Source organism: Arachis duranensis, chromosome 8, assembly GCF_000817695.3.
Source record: "Arachis duranensis cultivar V14167 chromosome 8, aradu.V14167.gnm2.J7QH, whole genome shotgun sequence".
Classification (NCBI taxonomy): domain Eukaryota; kingdom Viridiplantae; phylum Streptophyta; class Magnoliopsida; order Fabales; family Fabaceae; genus Arachis; species Arachis duranensis.
Genome location: NC_029779.3, coordinates 38,329,527 through 38,344,146, shown reverse-complemented (window position 1 = coordinate 38,344,146; position 14,620 = coordinate 38,329,527). Strand labels below are relative to the sequence as shown.

General features: G+C 27.5%; 1 protein-coding gene across 1 annotated transcript; it reads left to right on the top strand.

The window, feature by feature from the left end:
* The first annotated feature begins 2,484 nt into the window (after positions 1–2,484).
* On the top strand, positions 2,485–6,109 carry LOC107462594 (protein DETOXIFICATION 18). Its single transcript, XM_016081205.3, has 7 exons — positions 2,485–2,850; positions 3,627–4,171; positions 4,488–4,574; positions 4,661–4,717; positions 4,799–5,037; positions 5,277–5,395; positions 5,930–6,109. Exons 1-7 carry the CDS (start codon positions 2,554–2,556, stop codon positions 6,065–6,067), a joined length of 1,482 nt encoding a protein of 493 aa, XP_015936691.1. The 5' UTR covers positions 2,485–2,553; the 3' UTR covers positions 6,068–6,109.
* The last annotated feature ends 8,511 nt before the right edge of the window (positions 6,110–14,620 follow it).

Here is a 14,620-nt window from a genome sequence, read left to right as displayed (position 1 = left end):
AACTTTCCTACCCTGGATAGCACGGAAAGAGCGCCAACCTTGTTTTTTAGAGCTAAAAGGTTTGATGAGCACGAAGAGGTAAAAGAAGACCTTAAGAGAAGGTCCGACATCCAGTTTCCGACAAATAATTTAGTATATTTTTAAGAAACCTTAAGAATTTGGATGCAATTGGATAGGGACAACATTGAAGAATTTAAGGACCTCGGACTCAAACTCAGAAAAAAGAAAGGTAACCCCTAATTTCGTGAAAAAAATAATCATAAACATATATTAAATGTCGCTCCAACCTATCAAGTCGGGGGAAGCAGACCCTCTCCTCAGGGTCAGCAACAACAATCTCATAGTTTCTCGCATCCTCTTGACTTAAACATAACCTATGATGTCTACAAAAGGCATCGGCATATTCATTATCAATCACAAGGACAAGGGTAAGAACAGTTAAATCTACTCATTTCAAGTCGGACGAGACCTTAAACGATATGCTGTGAACTACTGACAGACACATATAAGCTACACCTACAATACAACAAAGCAAACATCCATCACTATAAATCAGACAAAACAAAGCAAGCAATTAGAAGGTTGGGACGATTTCAAAGATCGACACTAACATCCCGAACGTAAAGCAAAAGCAACACAGGCATTCACAAACTCAAAAGAGGTTGGGTCAAAATTGTGAAACCCTCCCAGAGCCCAAACAGTTATGTGATACCTCTTACATATAGAAATGAGGCCATCTCCTACACGAAAATGGCATCATTTGGGGGCAATATAGAACCCCATGTTTAGAACCACAGCAACAATAAAAATCTTTCAATAACCAAAATCAGATTTTCAAGAACGCAAAATCCCAAAGTCAAAGTGGCAATCACAAGCAAGATTTCAAAAATACCATTCATTTAAACATGGATACAACCCAGAATACAGAAAAACAACAAAAGAGGAATAAAAGCACCAACCTTGAAGGAGCGCGAAAACCGAATGGCGATACAAACTACAGAAACTCGAAGGATCCTCTCCTAAAAAGTGCGAACAAAATCCTCTAAAAAATTTTAAGATGAAGAAATCTTGAATACTGGAGCAAAGTGCAAGAAAGAAGGAGTGAAAAAGGTTAGGAAGCTAACATTTTAGAAGCAAAAAAAGAAAGAAAGAGGGAAGAATGGAATATTTATAAGACACCAAGGGCAAAAGTGATATTTTGTACCCCTCATTAATGACGTGCATGGATCCCAAGAAAACTATAATGTAATACACTCGGTGTCATTAAATGGCACAACGTTTTCAAAAATTTTTAAAATACCTCGAGTACCCGACCTCTTGAAAGTTGTATACTCAACAAAGGAAACTTATGAAGCCACAAATGCTCGAGTCCGACCTCATAAAAATTCGGACTCCAATAGGGAGACTGTTCATACCCTGACCCAAAAATATAAAGAAAGGCCAAATAAGAATAAAAGCCCACCTAAAATGGTGGTCTCATCTACTTACCTGACCTCAAGAGGTCGAGCACGACAAGGGTGGTTCAACCCTACTTATTTGAATAAGTAACTACCACTAAATATCTCCTACTATCTCTTTACTTTATCTAGAAGAGAGATCTCAATAAATTTCCAAGATAAAGGGAACGATCATCCACCATCAAACGTGGAATTACTCTAAAGGTGGTTATTCTTTTACTATAAATACATTGACATAATCTTAGGTATATTCAGGACTCAATCTACTAAAAATCTGCCAAAATCCTTGCTAACTTAAGCATCAAAGTCTCTTGTAAGTACCACCCTCGCATCTTCACGAAGAACTCGGATGGCGACATCTCGGCTCCAACAGAAGTCGGGCGCTGCCTTTAAAGAAGTCTGGACTTTACGTTCAAACCCATATCACCGTTTCAAGTAACTTTCAGAATATTAATATTATAATAAATTCTAATATTTTAAGTGGTTATCAACATTTAGTGTAAGTAGTTATTACATGTATTATTAAGATTAAAATTGCATTTGTTTATAGACACAAAATATTGAAATAGGAACAGAGAGACACATATAAACTTATATTTGACAGATAAATTATAGATAAAAATTAAAGTATAAAAATATTACCTTTTATATCTTTATGATTTATATTTCCTTATCAATATCATGTCTTATCTTTATCATTTATATTAAAGATTGTTCTCTTCTCTTAAAGTTGAATAGTCTCATATATCCGCCAGTGGTGTGGGACTCACAAGACTACAAGAGTTTTACATATGGCCTACTATATTGAATATGCTAAGTGAATCTGATAGTACTACATTGTGAGTCAAACAAACAATTGTTTTTAATATATCAATATTCATTTTAAAAAAACGTTAATGTTGCTAAAATTTTTTTAATAATTAAATATATATATTTATTAATTAAAAATAATTTAAATATAAAAAATATTTTTCATGATATAAATATGTATGCGTCGGCTCCCGAAAAGAATTGAACAAAATACAAGCGAAGTAGAAGAGAAGAAAGGAAACGTGACCACATAAAACTCATTAATTCGGAGATAATAATAATAATAATGTTAGGAAGTAAAAACAAAAGTTGCCATGGCAGTGCAGCAACAACAACACCTCTCTTATTAGGTGATAGAGAAGAAGTAGAAGATGCACAACATGAAGAATGGTGGAAGAGAATCTTGGATATGGATGAGGCAAAGCATCAACTACTGTTTTCACTGCCCATGATTGTTACAAACTTGTTGTATTACTTAATCACTTTGGTTTCAGTAATGCTTGTTGGTCACCTTGGTGACCTTCAGCTTGCTGGTTCCACTCTTGCCAACTCATGGTTCAGTGTCACTGGTGTCTCTCTCATGGTAATCATTCACACAACTCTTTCTTATCTTATCTTTTAGCTAGTTTACGTTGGAGAAGAGTTCTTTAATTTTGTTTAGAGAGTTGTGAGAATATGAAATAGTCATTGGTCGTACTTGTGAGTGTCAATTTGTTATATATATAATAGTCATCACTAAACATTGCTTAAAAAAATGAATGGTTAAGAAAAGTAGAAAACAGAAACTAGTGGTTCAAACGAGAGTAAGAACAGTGACTTGCTTTTTCTTTTTGAACAACCATTTAATCTATTATTTGAGTTAAGATCTAATACACAATAGATTACTAGCACAATTGCTCACACACTGAGTGTGTCAAACCGGTTATTGTACTGGTGGAGTTAAAAGTTTTCAAAGATCCAATTAAAATTCAACTAGGATTGAATAACATATCATTAAAATAATAAAATATATTTTTTATAATTATTATTTTAAAAATTGTATTGATTCAACTGAGTAACCATTTTTTAAAAATTTGATTGATTTATTGTCAAAAATTTTTTATTTTTAACTGAACTGATCTGATAGTCGATTTTTAGTTAATTGAGTCGACGTGAGGCTTACATGAGACCTACATATGTCCCATTATCACAAACATACTACAAATGAGTTTGATGGTAAATTGAGTGTAGCAAACATTTCTTTTAACAATAGCTTATGTTGTTTGATGGTAAAGTATCAACATTCATGTTAAATAGTAACTCACCCTATGTTGAATGTGACATTAAACTCTAATCTTATTTCCCATGTTCTTTTCTTAGGTTGGTTTGAGTGGGGCACTAGAAACACTATGTGGGCAAGGATTTGGTGCAAAAGAATACCAAATGCTGGGAATTTATCTACAATCTTCATGCATCATATCCTTTGTTTTCTCCATCATCATATCCATAATTTGGTTCTACACACAACATATCTTAGTACTACTTCACCAATCCCAAGACATAGCAAAAACAGCAGCACTTTACATGAAGTTCTTTTTCCCAGGCTTATTTGCATATGGATTCTTGCAAAACATTCTTAGGTTTCTCCAAACACAATCTGTTGTGACACCATTGGTTATTCTCTCAGCTATCCCATTGTTGATCCACATTGGCATTGCATATGTATTAGTTGAGAAGACAGGTTTGGGTTTTGTTGGTGCACCTATTTCAGCTTCAATTTCACTATGGATAGCTATTGTTTTGTTGGCTTTGTATGTTATTTATGGAAAGAACTTCAAGTTGACATGGGAAGGGTTTTCTACTCAATCTTTTCATTATGTATTGCCTACCCTTAAACTTGCTCTGCCCTCTGCAGCAATGGTATGGTATGAGACACTAACAAACTCTACTTTTTCACTTTTGCATCTCTTAAAATCTAAATTGCTTTTTAACAGAAAAAATGTAAAACTTTTAAGATTTCAATTTTTAGAGAATTTAGTCTTTTTGTAACAAATTCTTTTATTAGAAAATATGGGACCAAATCTTTTTTTGTTAGGAAAATCGGTATGGACTAATTTAAAAATTTATACATGGATGAATATAACTTTTAGAATCAACAGTATTTACAAGTCAAATTGTGAGAATATTGTTACAAGTTAATGATTTATGAATCTCATTAATTATGTTTTCTTGTTATTCAAGTTTGGAGTATTGGGCTTTTGAAGTCTTGGTTTTCTTAGCTGGAATAATGCCTGATTCAGAAATAACCACTTCCTTGATTGCAATATGGTATGGATTTTCATTTTCAAATTAATTAATTTTACTTTTTATAGAATTAATTCTCTTTAATTAATCTTTAAAACAAAAATCTGCAGTGCCAATACAGAATTCATTGCATACATGATCACTTATGGTCTCAGTGCTGCTGCAAGGTAAGTTATTGAACATATTCTTATGTTTTAGATCTTATTTAATTTTTTTTCAATTATTGAAAAACCTTAGCTTGATGACAGCACCCGAGTTTCGAACGAACTGGGAGCCGGCCACCCGGACCGGGCGAATCACGCCATGAGAGTGACTCTCACTCTCTCAGTTCTGCTTGGTTTGTGCTTTGTTTTGGCACTTGTGTTTGGTCATAATATATGGATTCAAATGTTCAGTAGCAGTTCTAAAATAAAGGAGGAGTTTGCTTCAATAACACCCTTACTTGCAATATCTATATTACTAGATGCTGTCCAAGGTGTCTTATCAGGTTTAGTTTCTTTGTCTTTAAATTTGATTCTTTATAACAATTCATTCCAAAGTTTAGAAATTATTAAAATGGAAAGTTAGATGTACTTCTCTTTACGTGAAGTTGATAGTTGAAAATTATTAGATAATAATTTAATCAAATTTATCAAAATATCTAATAGTTATCAACTATCAAATTCATATGAAAACAACTTAAGTGTTCGCCAATTATTTATTGGGAGAATTGATCAATTTATGCAGGGGTGATTAGAGGATGTGGTAGGCAGCACTTGGCTGCATATGTAAACCTTGCAACTTTTTATCTCATTGGTTTACCAATATCATGTCTCCTTGGATTTAAGACCAATTTGCAATTCAAGGTAAGTTTTTGAAAAATAAGCACATATTGATTTTTTTACTTGTGTTTGTTATTCATTACTTTAAGAGCAAATTAGTAATTACACTGTATTTTTCTTAGTTTTAAAAAAAATCATTTAAATTCATCTTCTATTTGTTTAAATGATATTAATCCAGGACGAAAAGTTAAGTTATATTTACAAAAATATTTAATATTATATTTATAAGATATAAAAGTGTGTTTAGTTTGTATTTTTATTTTTATTTTTATTTTTGATATTTTTATTTTAAAATTTTATGAAAAAAATTATTTTTTCTATTCTTATCTTCTACGTATTTTTTCTTTTTTCTTTTTATAAAATTTTAAAAAATAAAAAATACTAGAAATAAAAATAAAGAATAAAAAACAAATCAAACACATCTTACTATATCAAATTTATTGTTATCTAAATTTTGGAGGAGGTTGATGTTAATTTGATTTTTATTGCTGTTGAATCATTATCAATTTTCTTTTCTGAAATTTATGTTGTTTGAATCTACTGTATTATGTGAAACAGGGTTTATGGATAGGGTTGATTTGTGGGCTGGTTTGTCAAAGTGGAGCACTATTATTTTTCACATGGCGTGCCAATTGGTCCAAACTCCATCTCTCTCTGGACAAAATTAGACACAATGATCAACCAATTGTTGTTTAATTCATTTCCAAATTTTACTACATACTGTATTATTTTTTTTTTTTTTATCAAAATAAGGTATCGACTTAAACTTTTCATCACCAGAAAAGTGCGGTCACTTGAATATTTTTCCCCCTTGTGTTACAATTTAGATGCAAAAAAAAATTGGCTATAAGAATGTCTTTGCTTAATTTAGCAAAATAGTGGTTTTCAGTGTTGTATGAATCTTATAGTTTTATTGTCTCTTAAACCGTTTTCAATAATGTCATTTTTTAAATAATATCCTTATATAATTGTCATATTTCTAAAAAATCAATAAAAATAGGTCTGGTATTATTATAATAGAAATTAGATAATATTCATTTTCTAGCTAGATTTTGTTTATTATTATGAAAAATATTAGGTGTTTAACTATTTTTTGAACCAAATTTTTAATTAAGTTCATGCTTCTTCTCTTTTTTATATATATACTGACATTTCTTCTTTTTCCTTTATTATCATCATTGTACTTTCTTTAACATAGTTGTCATCGTCGCCGCTGTCCCACTATAGTTATTGTTATCTTTTTCTTAATGTTGTTGTTTATTAATTTCTTTTTTTTTTCTTTTTTATTCTCTTTTATTATCATTATCATCGTTCCGTCTTTATCTTTTTCTTCTCTAATAAATATTAAGATTAAAATACAAAAATTTTGATGCATAACACATTAATTTTGGTGCACAACACACAAATTTTAGTATATAGCATAAATATTTTTGAAGAACCACATGGCCAAAACATTAATATCCAACCAATAAAATATACATAGTATATAAATTTGGATGTACAACACAAAAACTTTGGTACATAGCACAGAAATTTTGATGTGTAATACAAAATATATTTGTAGGAAAATTTGTGTGTTATATGTAAAAATTTTTGTATTATTATATGTAAAAATTTGTGTGTTATATACAAAAATGTGTATATTATATCAATAAGTTTGTATTATGTGTAAAATTTTGTGTGCTATATCAATAAATTTTTGTACTTTCTAACAAAAATTTGTGTGTTGGAGAAATCACGAAAGAAAAAAAAAATATATGTATGCATGTATTTTTTGTACTTTCTAACAAAAATTTGTGTGTTAGACAAATTAGTATGAGGACAAAAATATGCATAATATAAAGGAGTAAACATCCAATTTGGTCTTTGTCCATTTTTACGAAAGACAAAGCGATCCCTGTAAAGAAAAAAGACACTTCGACCCTCAACCTTTTTATTTTGGGACAATACGATTTCTTTGTTAAAAAATTCATTAAATAATAATAAAAATTAGTTTCGCGGGATTTTATTTGTATTTTGTGGGGGGTTTTAAACCCCCACAAAATTCTTTTCAATAATATAATCCATTATTACCGCTACTACTATTACTATCTTCTTCATCTTTATTATTATCACTCCTACTTATATTATTTTTATTGTGTAGCCATACTTTATCATTATTATTATCTTCTCTATAGTAATTATCACCAATACTAATATCATTAACATTAAAGTTCTCCTCTTTTATTTTTTATTCGATGTTATTTTTTTTTTAAAAAAAGATGGAATCATAATGTGATTAATCTAATCATGTTAACTAAAGAATAAATCTTTTATTCGGTCTCACAAATTTTAATGTTGAATAAGTTGTTTTTCATTATTTTCTTTTTTCATTATAATTAAAAAATAAAAAATGAAAAAAGAGAATTTTAATATTGGTATTGGTGATGATGACGGTAGAGAAGATAATGATGATGATAAAATATGGTTACACAATAAAAATAATAAAGATAGGAGTGATAATAATGAGGATAAAGAAGGTAGTAATAGCAGTGGTAGTAATTAATTATATTGTTGAAAAGAATTTTGTGGGGGTTTAAAACCCCCACAAAATACAAATAAAATCCAACCAAACTAATTTTTATTATTATTTAATAGATTTTTTAACAGAAGGATCGTATTGTCCCAAAATAAAAAAATTGAGGATCAAAATGTCTTTTTTTAATAGAAATTGCTTTATTCTTTGTAAAAATAGATAAGGACCGGATTGAATATTTATTCTAATATAAAATAAGATGCCAAAATTTGTATAAAAATTATATAATCTAAAATGCATTACAACAAAATGTCTATTTTTTCCTGACGATTTTTTGTACAACTAAGTGATACAGACATTTGTCATATCATAAAATTCATTGATAACTAAATATGTGTCTATAATATTTAAAATTTAAATTAAATTAATAATTTAAAAACATTAAGAGAAAATATAATAACCTTTTGTTTTTGTGAACTTTTTTTTCTTTTTGATTTCTTTTCTTACTTGTTAAATGCTAGTTATAATATATTTTACTATCTCTATTTCTAAAAATAAATGTAATAAAATTAATGTTAATAAAGCTACAAAACTAAGCAATATATCTCCTTAATTTTGTTTCTTCTTATTTACTAGTTTGAGTACTTTTAACAAGTGTATGTGTTACTATGCCATCTATTTTTAGTGCTTCAGTTCTTTAGTTTCAATTTTTTAAACATAATATAAGTGATAAAAATAAAATTAATAAAAAACTTGTATTACCCTTTTTGTATTTTCTTTTTCAAAAACAATACATCTTTTTTGTCTTCTTGTATAGTTGCATACATGATATATTATCATATATAAAAGGGAGAAGAAAGGTTCGGAAGTTGAAAAAGAAGAAGAAAAATATTTAACATTTTGGCTTCAATTTAATTTTTTTAACTTTAGGCATTGTTATACCGCTGATTTTGTTTTATATGAAAATTATTGTATTATTTTTTGTTATAAAGAAGTAGTGAATTTTAATTTAATACGGAGAAAATTACAAATTAGAGAAATTGATTTGTGTTTTAAAAAATTAAAAAAAATTCACAAATAAGAAGATTAAATTTGTGTAAGTTCACAAATCAGATCGGTTAGTCATTTAAAAATTTTAAAATATTAAAGTTTACAAATAAGAGAATTAGATTTATGTAAGTTCACAAATTGAAAGATCAGTTTTGTGTTTTAAAATTAAGAAAAAAAAGTTAAACTTTACAAATCAGGTGAAATTTATAATTTTTATATGAGAAAAAAAAATATACCAAATTTTACACATGGTTAAAAAATACTACTATGAATCTAATATCAAAATTAAGAAAGGTTGTTATACTTGTTACTTGCTGGCTTCAAAATTTTTTTTTGGGTATTAATTATTCTTGTTAGCTTCAATTTAAAGAGTCATATTTTCATAGTGTTCAGAGTCCATTAATTAGTGAAATTCATGACATTATTAGTGAAACTCATCACAAATAGAATCACACCTAAACAAACTTGATTCATGCGTTAATCACAGGAAATGGATCTGGAGAGAATAAAGTGTAATTTTTCACATTTAATTCTATAAGTAGGACCAGAAATAAATAAGAGAAAAAATATAATAAAAGATGAAATCTTTTATTAGATACCATCCAATTTTTTTCACTTGAGAGGATCCACTCCCGTTAATCACAAGCTAATTATACAAAAAAGTCCTGGATTATATACTATTCTTCTCCGAAAACGCACCCACATGAAGCTTGTAAACCACATAGCCTAATGATGAATTATTGATGATGAATTAAACGTGAGATAACCAATCTATGAGGTCATTATTGGCAAAAGACATTTAATCGTGTCTTCCTTTTTTAATCACAAATTAAAGATACTCACAAATCAACCTTTAAATAAATTTTGGGGTAAAGTTAGTTTTCTTTTACATAGATTAGAGATGTTAGTTGCATATCTTTTATCAAAAGTATATTTTATAATACTCAACTTTAGGTTATGATGCCTAAGGTTAGTTTTCTTTTAACTTTTACCCCTCCCACATTGGTAAAAAAAAAAAAGTAAAATTAAAACACTTCATTTAGTCATATAGCTCAGATATTAAGATATGGTTGAATATAGAATTTGAAATTTCCTACTGCTTGCAACGTATATATTACTCTATTAGAAAAAAAAAACATCCGAACTAATCGTTAATAAATTTTAAATAAAATATTTTAATTTTTAATAAATTTTTATTACTTTAAAATATTTTGAGAATTACTTTTACAAGACAAAATAATTTTTTTATTATTTTTAATATGTATATTGGATAAAAAATTATTATAAAATAATTAAATCCTTAAAAATATCAATCTTCAAAATAACGTGTATGTGTAAAGTCTTCTCCTATAAAATGAAGAGTCAAGTGACATGTTATGAAATATATACTAAAAATTTTATATAGAAAAAAATCTTAATTAATTTTGGTTGGTCGAATTATTGGTTGATTTGTCTATATTGAAAATTTTATTCTTATCTTGTACATGTAATGCAGGGTTAATGTTCAAATTCGTCCCTGAAAGATCACGCGATCTTCATTTTCGTCCCCGAATGATTTTTTTAATCAAATTAGTCCCTGAAAGATAAACTGTTAGTCAAATTAGTCCTTCCGTCAATTGGATGATGACGTGTCACGTTAAGTGCCACGTGGTATGATGACGTGACACTCCACGTGGCAGGTCAGTAACACGTGGCATGCCACGTGACAGGTCAGTGACGCCACGTGTCACTTGACATATAAACAATTTTTCTGTTAGTCAAAATAGTCCTTGAAAGTCCAGACGTAAATTATTTTTATCCATCAAATTTTAAAAAATAATTAAATTTTTATACAAATTGTAATTTTTATGTGAATTTTTTTATTTAAATGAGTTTATCAAATTATTGTTGATTATATATTTAAAAATTTAATATTTTAAATTTTACTAAATAATATAGTAATTATTTTAAATTTTAAATTTTTTAAATTTTTTAAAATTATAATTTTTATTATTATTTAAGTTATATAGTAAAACTCAATAATTAAAAAATTGGTTTATAGAATCACTTTTTGAATCTTAATATTCTAATATAATTTTTTAAATATTTCATTTAAAACAAAAAGAATTTTATTTTAATACGAAACATATCTATTTATATAATGTACTAGTGCGGAGTAGCGTGTGTTATGCATAGGTATAATGTTTCCTATTTCATTTTATCTCATTGATTTATGAAATTAAAAGAAAAATTATCCAATCTATCTCAAACATATGAAACACACAAAAATTTATTATGATGTTTGCACGTATTACGCTTAAGAAGCAATTCATTTATAATAATAATAATAATAATAATAATTAATCAGCAAATTTTTAATATTTTGTAAAGTTTAGAATTGAAGCAAAATTTGTGAATCTTCTTGAATTTTGACTCTAAGTATCACTACCATTACCTCCTATATATAAGTAATACCGTAATGAAAAAAAAATATGTAGTAGAAAAAAATAGTGGTATAACTTTGTTTAGGTTAACATACATAAATTTTTTATTTTGGGCATATAACTTTGTTTAGGTTAATAAATACATACATTTAATTTTGAGTATACATATATTCCAGCAAAATGTAGTAATGTAACAAAAAAAGTTTTAGAATAGAAAAGAATAAGAGAGATTTTGAGAAGAATTAAAGGAGAGAGATAATTTTATGAAGAAAAAATAAAAAAAATTATATAAGGACTAGTTTGACTAATTTTTAAAATTTGAGGGATGAAAATGATTTACGTCTGGACTTTCAAGGACTATTTTGACTAATTAAAAGCTTTTTTATATGTCAAGCGACACGTGGCATGCCACGTGTCCTTGACATGTCACGTGGCGTGCCATGTGTCACTGACCTGTCACGTGACGTGCCACGTATCACTGACCTGCCACGTGGCGTGTCACGTCATCATGCCACGTGGCATTTAACGTGACACGTCATCATTCAATTGACGGAAGGAGTAATTTGACTAACAGCTTATCTTTCAGGGACTAATTTGATTAAAAAAATCATTCGGGGACAAAAATGAAGATCGCGTGATCTTTCAGGGACGAATTTAAACATTAACCCGATTCATATTGGCTAGGATTGGCAATGGTAGAATAGGGTAGAATTTGGACTCTATCCTAGTCCTACTCGAAGGTTAAATTTGTTTTAAATTTTTTAACTTTAACCTTACTCACATCCTAAAATTCTAAACTCTATCTTATTCTATCCTATCCGATCCTACTCTCAGAAAAATAAAAAAATTTTAAACAAATATATATAAAATTTAATCATTTTAAATTTCATACATATTAATAAAATAGAAAATAAAAAATTAAGTTCAAATTAAAATTAAAAACAATAAAATTTTAAAGAAATCTAACATAAAATTATAAATAATATGATTATAAACTAATTTTAAGTTTTTATAAGAAAAAAATTGTGGATCTAACACTCACTTTCTTTACTACATGCATAATTTTTACATATATAATATATTATATATAATATATTAGGGATGCGGGTAGGATATACCTTGAATCTGTATCTTACCTTACTTGCAGGCAAACTCGCACCGCACCGTACCCTACTTGCAGCGAGTCGGATAAACAATCCTACTCAAACAAATTTGTTCGAATTGAGTATCTACGAATAGGGTATATATTGTAAGTTCTAATATTGACCAATAAAAAATCTTAAATTAAAATTCAAATCTATAATAATAAATTAATCATTCGTCTGGCAAATTGAAAATACTATGAAAATAAAATAAAAATAATCAGAATAATAATAATGGCAAAAAACACTCTAAATATAATATTATCTTCTTTACGAAGTAACCGACGGGGTACTATTCTAACGGTAATAAGAGGTATAATTATATATTTCTATGAAACGATGATGCCGATGAAGATATATATGGTTTTAATAATTTATCAAAAAAGATGCTTAATATTTGAGACTGAAAAGCACCTGTGTCTTATCATGTATATTAATTTTCCTTTTAAGATACGATCCGTTATGTACCTAACATTCAATAATGTTTTTTTCAAACATGGAAATTTCCAGTAGTCTTCATAATTAAATTGCATCTACAAGATTAGTTAGGCAGTATAAATGGCTTTCGCTAAGGTCAATAGTCAATACTCATATCCAAATGCAATAATTTGGCATTTTTTGCCCATTCTTGAGAAATGAATTTTATTATGACCAAATTTTTATCCCAACATGCAAATTCTAGCAGCAATTGTGGACCCACAGGCATAAAGTGTATAGTTTCGATATTGATCATTTTATTACTTTCATCTGTTTACTTAAAATAAATATAATATGCAAGTTTTTTTTTTGTATTTTAATTTTCTTATCTTCCTTTACTAATAAAAAGTGCACAAGATGCCACTTCTAAGTCCAAACAAAAACAGGGGTTAATATAAGATGCTTATTTAGGAATAAGATAAATTAATAATTTAAATGTTGAATTATTCCCTTTTTCTTCTGGGCTTTTGGCAAAAGCATTTAGCTTTAGAGGCCACTAAATCAACATCAACATATATAAACACACTCGCATAATGCCAGCTAACCTTAAATGAAGATTTATATATTGCAAGATTTTATTATTTCCTTGCCCATTTTAGATTAAGAAAAAACTATTATTTTGTCCTAAGAAAAATTAGTATTTAAGAAATTTGATTTTGAGAAAAGAAATAATATGTTGGTTCTTCAAAATAATCTCTTTTAGACAAAATGTATTTTAATATTTTTCATAAATAACAAATGATCCATGTATTTGATCTTTTTTTAATACAAATATTTAAATAATCACTTAAAAAGTACATACAAAAGTTTGAGATAAAATTTAATCTTTAGACCCCTCTTTTTATTTCAATTTTTTGTCATTCAGGTAAAAACAAAGCCCTTAGAAAAATTTGACTTAATATAAAATTATCAAATTTAAAAATTATAAATATCTTATTTTTAAATAAATTTATATAAAATTATATCAAAGTTTATTCGGTCCAACTACTATTTAAATATGAGCAATGAAACTGTGATATGATATTAGTATTACATTAATTATACCAAGCTACTTAAAAATTTAACATTATATAACGAATATAAATAGGCTCAAGAACTTAATTAAGTAATTTTCATTAATAATAAAATTTACTATAAATTAAAATAATAAAAATATAATTAGATAGACAAAAAAATATATTAACATCATTTTCTTTTTGTAATTCTTCCTTTTATGTAATTAATTATTTTCTAGTTCTTTTCAATTTAATTTGTTCTCTCACTATTTCCTTCTTATCTCGTTCATTCCTTCCCATCCTGTATTGTTCCTCTTTCAAGTTATAGCAGTCGGCAAATGTCCCATAACTTTTGTAAAAGAGAGATGTGATTGAATTATCATATTTTATTGTTTTTGTTTATCACTTAAGTATTAATTTAATTTTTTTTAGTTTAATTATTTTAATTTAATAATTTAATAATATATTTTATTTTATATTTTTAAATATTAATAATTAAAAATAATAAATTTTAATAGTCTTCTAATATTTTTTTCATGTAAAATTAAAGGTCAATTATGAATTATGTATGATGTTGCCACATGTAAGCTTGTCATACATGATGGCCCTCTCCTTTCATTATAGTTCATCCCAGCAACGGTAACCAA